At 38.1% G+C, this 20,566-nt stretch overlaps 1 protein-coding gene across 1 annotated transcript in view; it reads left to right on the forward strand.

The window, feature by feature from the left end:
• The window catches only part of LOC146375020 (protocadherin-15-like), a 163,947-nt gene that overhangs the window by 30,965 nt on the left and 112,416 nt on the right, over positions 1-20,566 (forward strand). Inside the window, exons 3-4 of the mRNA XM_084949255.1 lie at positions 4,019-4,033; positions 5,789-5,854. Coding sequence (XP_084805381.1) covers positions 4,019-4,033; positions 5,789-5,854 — 81 coding nt within the window. The remainder of the gene's footprint in view (positions 1-4,018; positions 4,034-5,788; positions 5,855-20,566) is intronic.

Here is a 20,566-nt window from a genome sequence, read left to right on the forward strand (position 1 = left end):
TACAGCAGTAGTGTTGCTGTGACCTTTATGATATGTAATCAAAACAATATAAAACAATTATAAAACTAAAAGCTGTAAAACCTAATGTTGAACATTGATTTCTGTCAAAGCTTACAAAAAATAGTTATTTAAAAAATGACTTCTTTGCTCTCACTGCTGCTGTTGCAGGATGGCATTAAAATCTACGTGATTTAAAGTGCTGGTGGTCCTGGTTTTAAAATACAAAAATGTCAGGCTCAAAGCACTTAATGTTTTCATTTACATTGTCTGAAGAATTCTCAACTCTCTGCTCCTTTGTTAAATGTTATCTTCTAGCTGGGAAAGGACTTTTTTGTTCAATTTCAAGCATTTTGCAAGTTGATTGAGGCTTGCTTGCAATCATTTTTTTCCAACTGACTTTCTGTAAGACGAGCAGTAATCATTTCGTAATTGAAGTTTTACGGCTTTGAGTCAACATTGTTAGGTTGATTAGTGAGAAGATCTCTTTAGGTGAGAGCAAATTACCCCAAGGTCAAAATTAGAAGATTTTGATTGTCTGTGGATTACACTTCTGAAGTGTACAGTGCCCCAGTTTCCTTTAGTGATTGAATGCTGTTTGCTGCATTTGTCTCATCTTTATGAATCTTAAAACTCCATAGCCACCCAATAATCATTTCATTTGGAAAGCAGATTTTTGAGTCGTGATTTTTTTTCTTGTTTAGTTCTTGTTACTGATACAACCTCTTACTGTTACCTGTTAATAAAAAATGATGACGAGAGCAATAACACAAATTAAAATGTACAGTTCTTTCATCGAAATAAAAAATTGCAATGCTACATCGGTATGTCAACCAGCCAAACCTACCTAATCCTGTTTTTGACTGGTGGTCTGCTGAATTGCCAGTGAATACTTATTATATTCAAAATAGATGTAAATCATCATATCAGTAAAATCTGTGAATTAACTTTAGAAACAAAATTAATACTTTGTGTCTCTTGGCATAGCTTCAGCGTAGGCCATTATGCCTTTTGTACATAAAATTTTTCAACACAGCATGAGAGGTGGGAACAAATATGTCTGCACTTTGTCCATCTGGGGAGCTTAAGCTGATTCTGATTGCATTATTCAGTGCTGCTTAAAGCACTTTTCAGTCTTTCTTTACAATATCTACACCACAAATCAAGTGAATGAAGTGGAGTATGCTGTTTTCACACAATCTTTACACATGAAATTTCCATGCCAGCATGTGTGGTTGTGCATACAGCATGACATCGTTACTGCACATTCTCTTGAAATTTTCTCACAGCTATTCCTGATGGTGTGACTCAAATATCCCACTTTCTTTACTTTACCTGTACATAGAGAAGTGAAGCTGATAAATAGAAGTGGAGCTAAAAAAAACCCAGTTCTTTCATCTACTGATGTATGACACTACATCACTGACTTCCTCATTCACTTTCGATTTGTATTGGCCGTTGCCTACAGCTCTTTTCAATGTGTGTGCTGCTTTGATATTGGCGCATACCAAGTCACCAGCCTTTTTCAATTGCAACCACGACATTGTACCCAAAAATAAGTGTTATAGGAGGCATAGGCTTTCTATTATTAAATCTGGTTAAAAATACACAAAGACTGCCTAAGAGCGTTAACTGACTTCAGATATCAGATCTCATGCTGCTGCCTATCGCTCTTTTTCAGCTTTGCAATCAACTGTATCGTTTGCTCCAACTTTTCTGCTCTGTTTTGCTTTTGAATTGTTTCCTATTTTTATTGCTTGAATGGTCTTCATAAGATAGACACAACATTTACGGCTCGCAGAATATTTACACTTTGATCCTTATCTGTTTTCTTCCCTATAGCTGTACACGTCACATATGTGTAGCGTCATGTCGCTCCTGTATACCATCCTCTTTTCTTTCTTTTTTTTTCTCCATAGTATTGCATAAAAACTTGCCCTTTCCTTGCAGTGTAAAACAGACTTCCTTCTGCACACACTCACAAAAAAAATCTTTTCTATTCTCTACGTTTAGGATGGGGCAGGTCAGATTGTTAGATGAATGCATAAGTAGTTTTCTGATGGTGTTTACTTATTTTCTATATTTGTGTTTGTTATGGTCTGCCCATTTTACCCTGCATTATTATTTTGAATGCCGCAGGAAAGCACAGACTGGGGATTTTTGGTGATGCCTTTTAGCATATTCTTTTACAAATCCAAAGAGCCACAGTAAAGTGAATTGGCCAGAAAATGTCTTTTATATTCTTTCATTATGCTGGGAGGATTTTTCGATGGGAGGAAAGCCTGACGTAAAGCATCATTAGAAAATATCACCCGCTGCTAAAACGTGTAAATGTGGCGAGAAGTTGGGATCATTTCCATTTTGTAGTGAACACGATAGTGAGCACACTTTGCTGCTTTGGGTTTGTGTGTGTTTGTATTCGTATCCATTTGAGTGCAGCATTACGGTTGTGCTTTGATCGCAACATAGGAAAGTTATCACTGCAAATGGAGGTGCTATTCTTTATCTCTACTTGGTTCTGCCTTTTGTCTTCAAACCAGACTCTTCACATCTTTTCTCTCCCACTGCCGCAACTACCACTTAAAGCTACACACACATGCGCACGCGCACGGCCGTGCACCCGGCTAAACACTGCTCTAACACACATATGCAAAACTAACAAAACAGACTGCCTGTGATCCCTTAAAGAGCTTCTCAAAATGAGTGCAAGTAACTTTTTTTATGCGCGCTTGCACACACATGCATACACATGCATACACACGCATGCACGCGGTCACACTCTTCTACTTCTACTTCACACAGAGTATATTCTCTCAGAGCAGATTTGCATACTGATTTTGATGTTGCTTGTTGTTTATGTCTCAGATTGCGTGGTGTGACCCAGTTGCTCTGTTCATTTTGTCGCTATTAAAGGAAATCCTATTTTTTCAGCCGAAAGGTGCAGGTTTCCTAATTGCTATAAACTCATGGAACTTTAAAATTTACATGTCAGTACATCTCGTGAATTAGCTGTGCAGCATCGGTGTGGTTTAATAACTGTGAGGAATTTTAGATTAGAAAATGTAGTCTATGCCTTTTAACATAGTGTCTCTTACTGACAATAGATCTTCACTTTGACAGTAAAGGACCAAAGCAAAGATGTTTTATATGGATGCAAATTCTAGCCCCAGATAAAACGTTAATAAAATTTAGATTAGAGAGAACAAGAAACTGAAAATGCGGTTATTTGCATAAAATATCCCCTCTTCTAGCCTAAGGTTTTCATTGCTGTTTAATTGCTAATTATTGTGTGTATCTACAGTTTGCAAACGGCCATAATTTTTTTTTTAAAAATGCAACAACATCACATTCAGGTTTTTATCACTGATTACTATGCACTTTCAAACCACTACATTAGTAAAGGCTCATGGGTATGCATATTTAATAAGAAAACTATCCTGGCAACAGGTGCATAGTTGCACAACTGAAGTCAAGCAGAAGGTGGGTGTGAAACACTAGAGTGCTGACTGTTGATGTGGTGTCATTATCTCCATCTCTGATTACATGTAATGTCAGACGACACCACCTGAAAGCAAGCTGCTTCAGATTCAATGAATAACAAGATGGAGGCCATTTAAAAGAAGGATAGAAAGATGTTTTGAGTAACTAGTAAAAGGCTTCTGCTGACCTTCCGCATTCTTTTTCTCTTTCACAAGCACAGAATTTATACTTTAACTTTTTTTTTCCTGCATACAACATTTCTCAAAACAGTCAGCTTCTGGCAGAAAGAATAGATCGACTGGCCATTTCTCCAAAACCTGTGTGGGGTTTGCTAACACCCACAATTTTGAGAGGTCTCTTGAGTTTATATTCCATTAAACTGCCTCTCTTCAGCCCTGTTTTCTAATATCTCTTCCTATTTTATGATGATATTTTTTTCTCTTTCTTCCTAAAATCAGAGCCTTTAACAGTTTCATACTTGTTTTCCTCTCATGCTTCTGCTCTGCTTCCCTCTGGTTACACTAACCTCTGACTCCTTCAGACTGGCACTATGAGGGTAAGAGGGCAATCATCTGTTGTCTTTTTTCCTTTTGTATTTTAACATTCCCATATTCTCCCTTTTTGCCATTTCTCTCTACCTCTTCTATGAATGACATTTAATCCTGAACTTTCCTTACATTGGCTGTGGAGAGCATTGCCTTGCAGCACCTATTCATCTGGGCTAGACGTTTTCCTTTCTCCTGTCTCCACCTCTCCTGCTGCCCCATCTGCTGTTGTCTGTCAAGCTGCCATTACCTGTGTCCCATGTGCTCGTACCATCTAGCTGCTGTGACCTCCATCTGTGAAGCCATTCTCGTCAGTGCTCTGCTTATGATGTTGCCACATGCTTTCACCACCCTGCTTGTCTGGTGTCACTATCGCACAGTCCATTGCTGCTGATGGTTCTGTGGCAGCAGTCATTGATGCCACCTGTTGTAAAATGATACATCAGCATGACAGCATCTGTGTGACACTGAGAGAAAATGTTGACATTCATTTCCTTAGAGCTGCAAAATATGAACAGTGTCAGTTTTTTTTTTATCAATTAATTTGCAATTTTAGCATAATTCTGTGACATACCATATATGAGCACTTTATGTATGATTACTACTGTGACTACTGTACATGTAAATGTAGTGCTTTCACTAGGAGTGATGATACCACCGTAATTTCAGCATTTATTTTTCTTCATGAAATCTAAATCTTTAGACATTATTTGAAAATATAATACACTGCTCAAAAAAAGTTAAAGGAACACTTTGAAAACACATCAGATTACAGTAGGCAAAACAAATCATGCTGGATATCTGTACTGATATGCACTGGGTAATGTGTGCTGTCATGAAACTTATCAACCTCACAGGGCTGAAAAAGTGAAAAAAACTGTGTTCTGTCAAAATTTAATTGGATTAACTTAAACATGTCCCCCTATTCTATATAGAACTGCAGGGTTTGAGCACAGTGCCCACTAGAGGATGTGAGGCCCTCAGACCAGCCCTCAGAGAATCATACCAGTGGCCTGCTGGAGTGCTAATTTTGTAGTGCTCATCCTCTGCAAAGGAGCAGATACTGGTCATGCAGATGGGTTAAGGACCTTCTAGGGCCTGTCCACCTCTCCTGTCTCTTAGAATCTCTTGTTGGAGTTGGACTACCTGTGCAACCTCTATAGGGTCCAGGTATTGCCTCATGCTAACAGTAGTGACACTGACCCTAGCCTAATTGAAAATTAGTTAAAATACAGTTAAAAGATGAGGAGGGGAAAATGCCTCCCCCTTTAAAACCATTCCCATTTTGGGGTTTGTCTCATTGTTGCCCCTCTAGTGCACCTGTTGTTAATGTCATTAACACTAAAGCTGCTAAAACTGATTAACAACCCCCTCTGCTACTTAACTGATTAAGTTAACTGATTGAGTTGATGATGGTAAATGGTAAATGGCCTGTATTTGTATAGCGCTTTGCTAGTCCCTAAGGACCCCAAAGCGCTTTACACATCCAGTCATCCACCCATTCACACACACATTCACACACTGGTGATGATGAAGTAAATTAAACTGATTAAGTGTTCCTTGAATGGTTTTTTTTGTTTGTTTGTTTGGTTTTTTGAGCAGTGTATATATCAAATGATTATATTCCCAGTTTGGTAAGACTGCTATCTCTGCTTTAGGTGTTCACTATTGTTCTTTATCATTGTGTCATTCTGGTGATGTAACCAGAATTAAATGAATATCATATGCAGACATAGTTTTTAATTTTTTTTTTCTTGCATACGCAGAGTGTAAGCTGTCCCGGCCTGGTCCCCCTGCAACCATAGTCACTGTTGACGAGGAGAGCCCAAATGGTACGTGCCAGTTTCACGCCTATGTTTCTGTCTGTATTCCCACGTCACGATAATTGCTGCTGCACTTAAACGTAGTGTATTGCACTGTTGGGATTTGGTACAGAGTGGTTTTTGTCATGAATACATAGATTGGTACTTATATAGCGCAAGCTAAATAAGCCTCATTCAGCCAGTCATACACTCAAGCACTATTTTCTATGCCAAAGTGCTTTTATTATAATATAATTTTTCATCTAGTGTGGACTTGTAGTTTATGGTAAATGGTTCTTATATAGTGCTTTTCTACTCAATCTGAGCACTCAAAGTGCTTTGCACAACTTGTACATTGACCCAAGCACTTCCCATCTAAAATTCACACACGCATTCATACTTTGATGGATGCATCGGAGTATGAATGCAGGGTTAGTAGCTTTCCCAAGGACATTTGGCACGTAGACTGGAGCAGACTGGGATCGAACTGCCAACTTTCCAGTTAGTAGGTGGCCTGCTCTGCCACATGAGCTACAGCCACAGTTGATTACACTTGATACTGATAGTTGGTTATAAGAGATGTTATGTCTAAGATGTCATAATTTTGATTGTGCTTTAAATTAAAGATCAGTTCCCTGCGTTTGTGATGTGTACATTGGTACTGTTCTCCCAGGGTGAATCAGAAATATGCCTGTGTGTGTGCATCTGAATGAATACAGATGGTGTTTGGCATACAGACGTGATGTGGGGCTCCATTAATGAGTTGTCTGCTCCCTGCGCAGGTTGTATTTGGTATAGCTGTGCTTCAGCAGTACACAAATCACTGAACCATAGATCAGACATGCAGCGTTTGAGTGGGTCAGGTGAAACTGTTCAGCTCCTCCCCTTCTTTTCTCCCTTCATCTTCTCTCTGGCCTCTCCATTAACTGTTTCTACGTTATAGCAGTCTCTGTTTTTTTGTGAGTGTTTGCCGTCTGGATTTTGCTGATGAGTATGTCTTTACATGTAAATATGTGCCTGCATGTGATAACTGTTACTTGGGAGGTGCTATATGTTCACTGAGGGAATGAGAAATGCTTTCCCCTAAATGGAGCAGGTGTGTCTTTGTCTCACTCATCTCTCCCTGCAGATATTAGTACTGCAGGTTAACAGAGTTTAATGAGCAGCTCTCAGTACAGATGGCATCCAGAGCTTATTTATACAGTCAAAATACAATTTCACAGATGCTCCACTTACAGAGTACACTGTATGCACTCTGGGCACTGTTTTTTTTTTTTTTTTTTTGTTTTATTGCCTGTGTATCTTACAGAGAGGAATCATATGTTCATAAATGCATGCACATTATGTGAATATTTGTATCCCGAGAGTACAAATGACTGTCTCTGTGTCAGATCAGGTCACCTATTCATCAGTGCAATAAAAAAACAATTCAGGCCGTCATAGTGTCTCACCTACTCCTTCCTCTGTGCGTGTGTGTGTGTGCATGCAGCTGTGATTTGGGGCTTTGATCGATTGCTGGGGGAATTTGTGAGATGGAGGTAGCCAAGCCTGTATCCGAAAGCCTCTCTCGCCCCACATCTGCCTATGCACTGTGTGAGGGATTTGCACTAATCTTCCTCATAAAGCTCTCATTTACCTGGGATATGGGTCTCTTCTGGCTCCACCATCCTTTTATTTATCTCTCTGTGATGAAACAGGCAGAGCCCATCCTCACCATAATGGAATGTAAAACAGGAAACCTGCCGTTATTGACCAAAGCAATTATCCATCTAAATGTGTTTCATTTCTTCTCTTCTGTCACACAGAAACCATACAAATGGCACATAATAAGATCCCATCTCTTCGAAGCATTTGCCTTTACATTCATTCATGTGTGTGAATGGGAAAGCAAACAACATAATCACTCTTCTGTCTGGCTTTGTTTGGTCAGGGTCAGAAAAGATAGACAAACAAATAAATATATAATCCTCTTCCCCCTGCCTTCTCAGAAGAACAAATTTGATCTGAGGCAGAAGAGCCAAGAAAGTATACGGTTCCCCGTGGAGGAGGTGTGCTGCTCAGAAACATAATAACATTTGCAACTGTCAAAGCGCTGTATCAGGAGTTGTTCATTTATTGATTGTCTGTGAAGATTTATATTTGACTCAGCTAAGAGGATAGTACTTGGTATGGACGTTGTGAAAGAAGTACATTTTCTTGTCCTTTTTCATTTCGGTTTGCTTTTTTTTCTTTCTTTTTTGTTCTTGGAGGTTCTTATTTTAGAAAAAGGAGAGAAATCAGGAGGGGATAGCAGCACAGTTGCTCAAATGAAGCATAACATGTTTAATTTATCTGAGCTGTTGCTTCTGCAGATCCACTGACAGGTGCCAGGCGCAACACATAAAGTCTCACTCACTCCATGAGTCGATCACAATTGGGAAGACAAAGCTTGTTTTCTATAGGCTCCTTTGCTTATTCAGCCCATGGGCTTAATCCAAAAGCATTTAATCAGATTGGAGAGATTTCTATCTCATTGTTTAGGGGCAGCTGCATATGTGGAGAGAGAAAAGAATCGAGTAGAGAGAGAGCTTCCTGCAACAGCAGCGAGGAATCGGAGTATCCATAAATAAGTATGCTCTCTCTGAACTTGGCTCTGTAAATTCACGATTTGTATCAACTGTTGCCTGCAGCGTGTGAATATCCCGTTAACCCCCCTGTTTATCGAGCAGTTTACGTAGTTTAGGAAATCATAAATGAGTGTTACTGAAGGGCTTTCATAAAGGGAAGTCAATCTAGCAAAATGAAATGCAGTGTGCTGCTAAGGTAGATCCAGTCTGAACTCTGATAAGTAGTTGCATTTTGATCAGTGCTGACAGGCACTAACACAAAGTAAAAATCCTCCACAGACACTTCAAGTTGTTACTTATTTGGTTGTCATGTAAAGATTTTTATTTTTTTTATTGCAAGTTACTGTTAATTTGCATATTTTGTCAAAAGAAATCTATACATATATATAAAGTATGCTCCACGTTATTACTTAAAAGCTTATTTACTGTTGTTTGATTTTTGGCATCGCTTAATTTTTCAGTAATTTCAAGTAAACATATTTTTGTGATGAAATCAGCAATCGTCTGTAATATCGCAGGTTCTTTACCTTGCAATATAAACTGCCTTGAAGCAACTGTTGTTGTGATTTGGCGCTATATAATAACATTGAATTGAATTTCACCCCGTTCTAAGATAACTAAAATGAGCACAAAATCAACCAGTGCAGAGATATAATCTCTCCAGCATGTGCTGGGTCATCCCTGGGGCCTCCTCCAGGACATGCCCAGAACTCCTCACCTAGAAGACTATGACCCTCCTGAACGACCATGCTCCTCACGCTGTCTGAAGGAGAGCCCAATACATTTTGGAGGAAGTTTATTTCTGCCGCTTGTATCTTCAGTCTTATTATTCTGGTCACTACCCACAGCTCGTGGTCATAGGAGAGGGTAGGTACAAAGCTAGACCTGTAAATTGACACCTTCACTTTCACGTCCAGCTGTGTATTCACCACAACAGACAGCGTACAGTGTCCATATTACAGCAGACGCTGCTCCAATCTGTCTTTAACCTCCATTCTTCCCTCATTCATGAACAGCACCCTGACATACATAAACTCCTTCACCTGGAGCAGCAACTTGTTCCCGACCTGACCTGGCTGAGAACCATGGCCTCAAACGTGGAGTTGCTAATTCTTATTCCAGACACCATCCCAGTACAAGCTGCAAAAAACAGAGATGAGATTCTGAGATCCTGAAATTTGACATTGTCAAATTTTTAGGCGGCACCTAAAAATTCTGTCCATAAATATTATGACTAGAATCTTTGACAAAGGGCAGCCCTGGTGGAGACTGGCACCCAATAAGAATGAGTCTGACTTATGCCTGACAATGTGACTTGCCTTTACCTAAAACAACAAAAAGCAACAAAAAGCTACAGACACACTATATGCACTATATGTGCTATGCTCATGGCATGTTGTAATGTGACAGGAGAAGCAAACAGTTTCTACCTCCCACCTTTGTTTTCGGGAACAAAGGTAACATCTTTTTTGAGTAGATTTTCCAGCCGATCATTGGGCAGTCACATCAACAGATAGTGTTTTCCTCACTCCCAGGAGGGTTATTGCTGCTTGGATTGGGGCTTGAGGTGTAGGAACTCTAGTTCCCGTTTCATGTGTGGCACAATCTGGAAATGTCTCCACTCTTTCAGGTAAAAACAGCGATGTCTCTAAGGTTCCAGTCTGGGAATTTGCCCATGTAGATAATAATAGAGGCTTTTCCCTTCAAAATGACTGAAGTGTCATTGATACTGTTATCTTATTTTCATTGATACTGTATAATTTAATGTTTGACCCAAAAGGTTTTGGTAAACAGTAATTGCATATATATATTTCCTTTTATTTTTGGTTTTATTTTTGTTTTTTCGTCCCGTGGGACGCCAAAATATTTTTTGCAAAGGACCAATGAAAGCAAAATTTAAAACGGTGACATAATTAGGAACAAACTGAATTAGCCAGTTGACAGGATGAGGGTTAGGATATACTAAATGACAGAGAAATTCCACAGGTGCATCTGGCACTATTACTTCTGTGCTGCCATACTGTTAAGAGAGAGAGAGAGAGAGACTGGGGAGTTTACTTCCTAGTATATCGGGATAGACACCATATGTTGCTGGGAAAACACCAAGTTATGGTTAATTTTGTCTGTATATGTTGCTGAATGAGCTAACCTACTGTAATTATTCAATACAAAGAGTACTAATATTAGCAGATCAACTACATGTAGATGTTATTAAGTCTAAATAATTGCCTGGTTTTCTTTCACTTTTTGTTGTTATAGATACACTTTTTTTTACCTCTTTATTTCTACTTTAAGGGGCTTGCATTGTGGTGAGTGTATTGCAAATCCTGGGGAGAGGTCTAGCTTAAATTCGTAGCCACTGAGATATACCTTGACTTACACTAATTGTTATGACAGGGCCGTCTTATTAACAACCTGTTAACAATATAATATATAATGCCATGCAAACTGAATAACTAACTTTCTTTAGTTTCATGAGGTTCATGTTCTTTTAATAAGACAATTCATAAAATGTTCCTGCCTCCGCTTCTTCACACTTGTCTCTGAACTTGCATCACATTGAGTGAATACAGCACTAGAGTCTGTATGAAGATGAGTGAGTCACTTAAAACTTGTGGAGCACTTCAGCTGTTTTCTCTGGTTTGTTGTCAAGTCCTTCCCCTCGCTGCTTCATTGGTGTGTTGGGTTTTAAGACCCACGATAACTAGCACAGCGTAACCTTGACATGGAATTAAAAGATTTGAGAGAGCTGAACAAATGGCAAACACAATATGTGTCATTGCTGAATGTCTTTTTAAAGGTCTCTCAGCTCATTCGTGATGACTGCTTCAGTGAGTGCTGAGTGGTGAAGGGTTTCCACGTGTGTAAAATACCAGGAGTATTCTGGTTATCTGGTATTCAAAGGGCTTGTAGGCATTTTTTAGTAAGTGTTAAATGTGTTATGTTTAAACAATTAATGAGATCCAGCCTACGTCTGTGTTTTTCTCAGCCACCAAGGACTCATTAATTTCACCCCTTAAAGTGAACTCAATCCCTCAGACTGTGTGTCTCCACCAGGGTTGTCATTAGTTCAATCATCCTCTCAAGTTGCTTCATTCCTTTATATCAACATGTCGCATAGTTAATCTGTTTCAAGGCTTTCCCTTTCTTTATGTCAACTTATTTCTTTTCTTTTTCTTTTTATGACACAATGACTAAAGATGCTTGCACTGGCTGGGAATTAAATGTGTACTTCAGATTTTTCAATTAAAATTGAGCCACATTTGGTTGTAGCTGAAATTTTTTTTAAATTTTATTCAATTAATTGCACCTGGAAGGCAGTCACATTCGTCTAAGGTTTGCCCAACAGTGGGGTAGGTGTCTGGTGAAACACCCCCAGGCATGTAACACTTTCTTTTGCTTCACTAAAACGAATCTTCAAACACCTTTTAGTCCTGAATGTGACTGGACTGAAACAATAGTAGCTGTCTGGAAGGGAGCAAATTGATGTGTGGGACTTTCAGCACCACCCTGTACAAATTGCACAGGTATAATTTGTAAGTCTTGCTCCAAGTGTGCTGAAAACTTATTGATCCCAAGAGAAAGATGAGATCCTGCGTTCCACTATTGCCCTGAACTGAAACTGTCCCTGCAATGCTGGAGCTGCCTTTGAGATCAGTACTCTGGAAATATAATTGTTATTCTTGCATTTCAACAGTATAAATGGAAAACAAAAAAGAGTTACTTATGGTTTCATCACTTAAGTGACAAGAAGATAAATCAAACTACTGCTATTCAGATGCAGAATGGTGCTATATTTTGGCAGGGGCTGTCATTAAATTCACAAATACGATGAAAAAAGCAAACAAATAAGATTATAATGTGATTTTCATAATAGCATTATGATTGTTGTTGTGCAGAGCATGCTTTTGTTAAATCAGTTTTCTCCAGACTTTAACAATTTCAGTTTCATTTTATATTCCACGCACACTTAGTTGGGCATAAAGGCTCATTTATGTAGTCAAATACTTGTTATTCCACCTTTTTTCATTATAAAGGAATATATGCACTACCATACTACTGCTGTGAAATCCATTCTATACCTACGAAAAACAGGCACAAAGTGATGAGAGATTATTGACAGATTTTACAGTATATTACCTAAGTCTAGTAAAACCTACCGTAGAACACACAGTTAAAGACTGCAAACCATCTGGCTTAGCAGTACATTTCAGAACAGAGAAGTTCAAACCTAAAAGACTGATAAGAATTTAACCTCTTCTTAGTTTTGAAATTCACCAGATGCAAGGGTGCAGAAAAAAGCATTTTCCTCCTGATTTCTGTCTTCCTTTTTGTATATTTGTCTTATACAAATACATTTTAATATTACACAAAGGTGACTGAGTAAATAGAAAATGCAGTTTTTAAATGATAATTTTATTTATTAAGGCGGGAAACAAAGCTATCCAAACCTACCTATGCAGAGAAACAGTAAAAGATAAAAGATTTCAACAAAGGATATATCATGCCACGATCTAAAGCAACTCAAGAACATGTGAGAAACAAAGTTATTGACGTCAGTCAGTCTGGAAAGTCCAATTCTCAGGCTTTGGGAGTCCAGTGAATCACAGTGGACTTCCTAGGAAAAATACAGCAACAGTACTAGACGACTCATCCAGGGAGTCTCGAGGACTCATCTCAAATTAGCCAGAAAATATCTTGATGATCAAAAAAACCTTTGTGAAAATATTCTGTGGACTAAAGAGACGAAAGCGGATTTTTTTTTTAGCTCTGTTATATCTGATGTAAACCTTACATCACAGCAAACATGTCAATCACACATGGTGGTGGTACTGTGATGGTCTGGGGGCTGCTTTGCTCCGTCAGGACCCGGACGACTTGCCATAATTCCTGCCAGTTACCACAAATGCAGCTCTTGCTGCCACAACAGTTATTAGGTTTAGTGTACGCAGTAGCTGACTACACTCTACAGTACATTCACTTAACGCAACCTTAAAACTAACCCTAACCCTGGACTGCAGGGTTGTTTTTTGTCTTTGTGCTTAGTATTAGTCTATTCCTCACTCGCAATCGCAGATATTTAACATTAGAATTTTTTAGTAAAGTGTCTAAAAATCCAAAGCCACTCAAGGGATAGCTCTTATTTTACATAGCAGGATCTTGGGTATTTGTTTTATGCTTAATAATTGCAATTTAGCAGAAGAGGAAACATCTGGGCAAACTAGGGCCGAGACACCTAAGCGGCAAATTTATTTTTGTGGAGCTGTACATCTGTTGCTCAAACAAAAGGAGTCCTGCTGGCTTCTGTTCACATGCATGTGGGCATTAGTGAAATGAGTGCACATAGCTTGTTGTAGTAACGTTATAGTCTGTGAACATTTATGTATTTTTGAAAATGATTTTCTGTAGATGTTTGATTAAGGATTCAATATAAAGGCTATGTTCCCCATTCTGTGTTAGACGTGTGCACATACACAGACACAAACAAAGATTGGTCTCAGTTCTATGATCACCGCCAGTTGTCATGATTGCTAGGTCATCAACATATAATTAGAGCGTAGCTAAAAGGCCCGGATTAGTGCACAACACCTGTTCCTTGTGGATTAGAGAGCAAAACAGGAGGGGAGGGCATTCAGTGAGCCTCACTTACACACTCCATGCAGTACACAATGAATACCTCAGTAATACACTTATATATTTCTGTATCTTTTGTGCCTAACAAGCTGTTTTTAATTTGGTTCAATTTATTATAAACTCTCTGCTTTCCAGGCACCGAAAGTCTTTGTTAATCAGATTGAAAGTGGCCTGCAACAGCCTGTACCTCACTGTCTACTTGCATCTAATTAGACTAGTGTGTGTGATAATTCTATTTTTTTTTTCTTCAGAAGTGGAGTACATGTTTTAGTGTTTGATGTGCAAATAAAGACACCAATTACAGTATATTGTTGAGATAAACGGTCAGCATAACTACATCTGTTCTTGTTGTAAATCGCTTTGTGCTTATCCTCATTACACCATAGAAGCAGGCCATTCATTTTTTTGTGTGCTGCACTGTGTTATTATTTGCATGAAAATACTTGAATTCTTTGGGGTTTTAAATATCAATGAAAAATGCTCAGCCTCTGAGATGCAAATAATCCCTGAGTCAAATTGCCTAATCTAAGATAATGTGTTTACTTTATGCACGATCAGGGAAAATCACAACATGTTAATTAAACGTTCCATACTTAACTCACCCAAACAATTTTGTTTTCTCTCACTACATTTTTTTTAAGGCAGCAGAAAAAAAATGTCTGTTTTTATCAGTCCCGAGGCTGGCTGATGTTAGCATACATCCCTCACTACATTATTCAGCTGGTTTTCCCAAGAATATGATGGGATTGTCACCTTAGATTAATAGTGTCATCATGGAATATGTGGGTTTTTTTATTATTCACATCTCTCTAAGGGAATCCCACAGTAGTAGCCTATACGTGAAGAGACTATAGAGCAGAATGATTATTTTCCACACTGTATTGTGCACTGAGGGAGCCTGGAAACTTAAATCTATAAAAGTTTGGCCTCTACATAAGCAGCGCCACAGAAAAACCTGGTCAACAAATAAGTGTGAAAATTGTTTAGACATTCTGTCCAGGCTGTTTACATATTTAAATAAGCTTTTCAACCTACTTTTATCTTTTTAGATGTAGAACTCACAGGAGAATAGAAGTGTTTTGTGTGGGTTTTTTTTTAAAGCTGCAGCGTTAACAATGTTACCCAGCATTGTTAATGGCATCATTTGCAGAAAGGAAATGCAGAAAACATGTCAGGTTGATTCCACATACAGTAACATGGATTATTTCGTTATTATATAAATGATATTTTGCTGAAACAGTTACTGGAACACATGTGTTTTAAGTTTCAACTAAAGCTTCAGCTGCTATAACCAACCATGTACAGCAGATGAGAAATTCCAGTGACTCCTGACCGACCTGAACTGTGTAGCACCTGTATTTGGGTATTTCTCTGTTCCTCTCTGGGTGCTGTCAGCTCCTGCTAGTTCATCTGTAATGTGTGCTTTTATTCATGGGTGTTTTTATAGCTTGTGGCTGATTAGTTTGAATTGTTTTAGCTATAACATATTTAGCTAACTGGCCAATGATGTTGCGTTATGATAATGGTTTTTTTTTTGTTTGTTGTTGTTGTTTTGTCACATCTCAATACAGCAGAAAAAAAAAACAATATCACACAGTCAGGGTCAGCAGAATGTGTCATTTGGGAACAATGGGAACAGTACCCCTGAGAAATTATGATCGGTAAAGTCTGCACTCACTAGTCCCTGCTGTTGGCTCTGCACCCATTGTCCATGCACACCATCAGCCCTTTTGTGCTTTTCTCTTGGGCTCCAGGATTTAACTGGGAGCTGGTATACATGCTGGTTTGTCTTTACCGTTTGTTATTGTCAGAATAAAGAGATCGTTGTGATTCTTCGTCTTCATGACTTAACACTGCATTAACATAGTGCTTGTCCTTGGAGCAATACAAGATTTGGGAGCTTTTGGAGCAAATGAAAGTATCTGTGGGTGCATTGTTCTTCAGCCCTGTTAATAGCAGCCTTGACTCTTTTGAATGGTTTTGCTTATTATCAGCAAAAAGGAATCATGGTTTTAGTTATTCATTGTATATACAGTAATATCCAAAGGTTTTGGTGGAATTATATCATTATATCCCACACATATTACAGATATGTGTGGGAACTAGCAAAGGTTGTTTCTCCTTAAACTTAGTTAAGTATGCTCTTTAGCATAAATATGTGCTGCCTGTATTATTGGATATATTTGTGTTTGTCAGCTGGTAATTCACATTCATCTTTTGATTAGATATAGAGGATTCGTCATTCATTTTCAAACACATATAATGAGATCAAGGATTAGTTTAATCCTCACATCAGGCTGAACAGACATTAAAATGATTGGCCATTCATGTTTCATGTTTGGAGCAAGCAATACAATCTGAAAAGCAGCGTGTGCAGTGTTGTGCAACAATAGAAAGATGACCACTTAGGCTAATCTGTTTATTTTTTTTATATAAGATGACCAGAATCCTACTTGTTGGATAAAGCATTTTATGCAATTTGCCTTTTCTAATTATTCGGACTTTTTTTTAGCTGTTATTTATTATTGATTTATTTACTTTTTGACAATGGAAGGACGACAGGGTAGCTAAGAGAAAGACCAGGAAGAAGGCATGCACTTAATGGCCTGAGGGCAGATTTGAACCCAGGCCCCTCTGCTAGCCTTTGACTCATTTGCTCAATCCAGTGCGCTTAAACTGGCTACCCTAGTCAGACTCCTCACATCCAGTAACATCTCTTGTTTCGCCACCTGGAGGCTGGCTGGGTCATTGTGGTGGCAGATTGACGAAAAAACACCTCTTAGGTTTTATTCTACTAAATCACACCACTGCCAGCTCTAATTCCTAAAGAGAATCGATTTCTAACTTTTTGTTCAAGGGATGACAACGATGCTTTAGCCAGTCTCAGATTCAGAAAAATCTGAACAAACACTGGATGGATTGAATTTTGTAGAAGCCAGTACCACAAAACCCACATTTCTAAAAGGTCAAACCTTTCACTTTTGTTTATTAGTAAATATATATATATATATATATATATATATATATTTTTTTTTTTTTTTTTTTTTTTTTTTTTCATTGTGTATATCTTTTTTTTATCTTTCATCATCTTCTGTTATGTTGGATAACTTGCCATAAAATTGAATTCACACAGAAAGCACTGCTGTGTCTAAGAATATCATTATATGGATTATTGAGTGCCTATAGCTGGGTTAGGGTTAGGATAAAAATCAAGTTTTTATGAGTTCTTGAGAAGTTATATGCTCCAAAATAAAGAAAGCTGTCTCACCTACTTAATTGCTGAGACTGTAGAGTCAAAAATAGACAAAGTTTTGCAATATTAACTTGCTCATTGTTATCGACAAGATGTCGACTTTTCTTTTGATCCCTCATCATCTTTTCTGCATTTTATTTGTTGCAAATCAGAAAAGATGATGAGAGAAACAGGTTGACTGGAAGACATGATGATTATTATTGGCTTGTGTTGATATGCATTATTATTAAAATTATTGCTGTGTAGACATTATGACTGTGGTAACATGCACACAACAAACTCATGTTTTCTATATATACCTGAATACTTAAAGCTGTATTAATGATCGCATATGTATTGTGTTTTCTTTCATGCAACTAATAGCCAAATTTTATCTTTAAACATTTTCTTAGTTGGCCTAAAGGGTTCTTGTATTTCTAATACAATGTGTAGAAACTTGTTTTATTGGATAAAACTGCTAATGTTTTTATTTTCTGTAAAACATTTTAATTGGCTTGTTTATTAAGGCCTTGCAATAATCAAATTCGCAATAGCTGTGATAAAACTGCAGAGTATTAGGGTGATTGTTTGTTGACACCCAAACCACATTGTTAGGTTTAGAAAATGTGTTTTTTAAAATGTTTCACTTCAGCTGTTGAATAAATGGGCATAATTTTAACGAAGCACTTTTGTTAGGGTGTTTATCTTAGAATGTTAATCGTGAATTTTAAGGACCGTTATTTCAAAAATATGTTTGGATGTCATTTAACGAGAACAGGAAACAGTGTCTGGGTTAAACGTAGCTGTCAGCATCAAAAAACTTATTTTTCTGTCCTATAACAATTTTGGCTGTGTTGGTGAATATGCATCAATCTTTCCCAAAGCTTAAAAAATTGAGAGATCCACTTGCCCCATCTCTCATGTCATGCCAATGTACAGTTAGATATAGAATTGCTTTAAAGTGATGGCAGTTCCAATAATATGACATATTTCAAGGAATGCATCAAGTCAGTTCTCCATTCATGATCAATGAAGCGGCTCCGGGCCGTAAATCAGAATGCCATTGCAGATAAAAAGCTTGGTTCTTGAACGCTGAGCTTCAGAGAGGCTGCTTTTCAAATGTAGAGATACTGAGCCCACTACAGTATGCATAACTGATTAAGATAATATATAAATAAGTGCGTCACACATTCACATCATAAGTTTAATGCAGACTTTAAACTTTAAAATGAAAACAATTAAAACCTCTGCAACATTGTGTGTTTCACTTTTGATCTTAAGTATTGTATTAGTCATGAAGAGTCATATGAAACTTTCCATTCTTAACAGCGAGGATGTCATCTTAAGCATCCCACCTTTGACTCAAATGTTGGACTTTATGCCATTGATAGATCGCCATAGCAGCATAGACATATTCCAGGCTGTCTGATATTTCAGCATTGATCGGGCCTGAGTCAAATATCAAGGCCGTCCACTCTCTTTTGAAAAGAGCTTGGTCTCACATTCCAATCCTGATTACCCAAGGAAGCAAATGGACATTGCTCAGCAGTTCCTGGCAACAGGTTTCTTGTTTACAGGCTCTGACCTGTTTATAGGGCTTTGAGGGAGCAGATGTAAGTGCTGACTCCCCTGCTATGCATTGTAAGAAAGTACTTGTAAGTAGCTCAGGATACAAGCCACATGGATGAGGAACAATCATCCAACATATTTATGTGATCTTGTTGACCTTATTATATATGGCATCATGGTTCTGCAATGCCAATGCTGTGTGCCCTAATGCAGCCCCCTGTTAGGTTGAACTGTGAGTTCATCAAATCAATGGCCCTTTAGTAGCTATTCTGGAGGACGTGATATCCATGATTTCCAAGAAAGAACGTTTACATTCATGAATTTATGCAAATTGTACTGTCAAAATTCTTGCTGGACCCATTTGTTTCAAAATGAATAGCAATATTACACCAAGGGAAATCATCTGAACAATTTGGCAGATATGGGTGAGACTCTAAATTAATTAGGAATGCGCACATTTGTCAGTTCATTACTATAATTTAATTACATTGTGGCATCTGTTGCTGTTGTAACAGTTGTATTTTTCTAATTTTATAACAGTTGAGACTGACTGTAGCATACTCAGCGCTGTCAAAAGTCAGTTTATTTATTCATTTATATATTTAATTGCAGCACTTGACATAAGATTATTAAAACAAATTGACAAGTTATATTTGTACTCACACTTACGCCATTTTAATTGAAATATTTAGCAACTGTCAGTTACTGTCGTTCATTTGTGTAATGCTGTTTGATTTTATGTATGAAAGGAAAAGAAAAAAAAAACTATTATGTTCAAATAATTATTTTAGCAGTTTATCACAGAGTGTCGGCCCCATGATCAGAAGGTCGGGGGTTCGACTCCACTGAACGGCTACCCTGAGGTACCCCTGAGCAAGGTACCGTCCCTACACACTGCTCCCCGGGCGCTGCATTGGTGGCTGCCCACTGCTTCACTGGGTGAATGGGTTAAATGCAGAGGAACTATTTCCCTATGGGGACTAACACGCACACTTTACACTTTACTTTACACTTTACAGTGAAGTGTTATTTTTTATTATTATTTTATTTTATTATTACTGTTTAAAGCCCTTCAATGTTACAGTCAAATGAAATCCTGTTACTTAAGGTCTGGTGATGATGGCAAGCAAGCAAGAAGAAAATAGAAGAGCATAAAGAGGCGAGAACAGAACACAGAATATGGGAGAGAAAACAAAAGTTAATGCCATGCAATGGAGCATATCGGTGCAACAGCAGTGCAAAATGCGCATGGGAAAGAAATGCTCACTGAATCACAGGAAGTCCGACAGCAGCCTGAACCTACAGCAACATAAATGAAGGGTAATTCAACATCACCTGACCCAACCCTTAACTATAAGCTTAATCAAACAGGAAAGTTATAAGACTGAAAGTATAGAAGCTGTCTAACTCCTAAACTCACCTGCTTTGTTCATTAAGGACTAAACTGTCAGTGCACTTAATTGCAGCTCATTTCAATACAGTGGAATTAATAGAAAGTGAACACGCTTCTCTTGCAGCCCAGAAAGTTCTGGAAACAGAAAATATTGTGGTGCCAACAAATTGTAAGATGCTGGGAATACTTGTTTTAATAAAACCAAGATTCTTTAACAAGTAGCAATGCATCACTGCAAAAAAGTAGAGTGACAAATCTGTGCAGCATGGGATTCAGTAGCCATATTTGGCAGCTGGCCCAAAAGGTTC

The sequence above is a fragment of the Perissodus microlepis genome, chromosome 13, assembly GCF_051167445.1.
Source record: "Perissodus microlepis isolate ML-2025 ecotype Zambia chromosome 13, ASM5116744v1, whole genome shotgun sequence".
Classification (NCBI taxonomy): Eukaryota; Metazoa; Chordata; class Actinopteri; order Cichliformes; family Cichlidae; genus Perissodus; species Perissodus microlepis.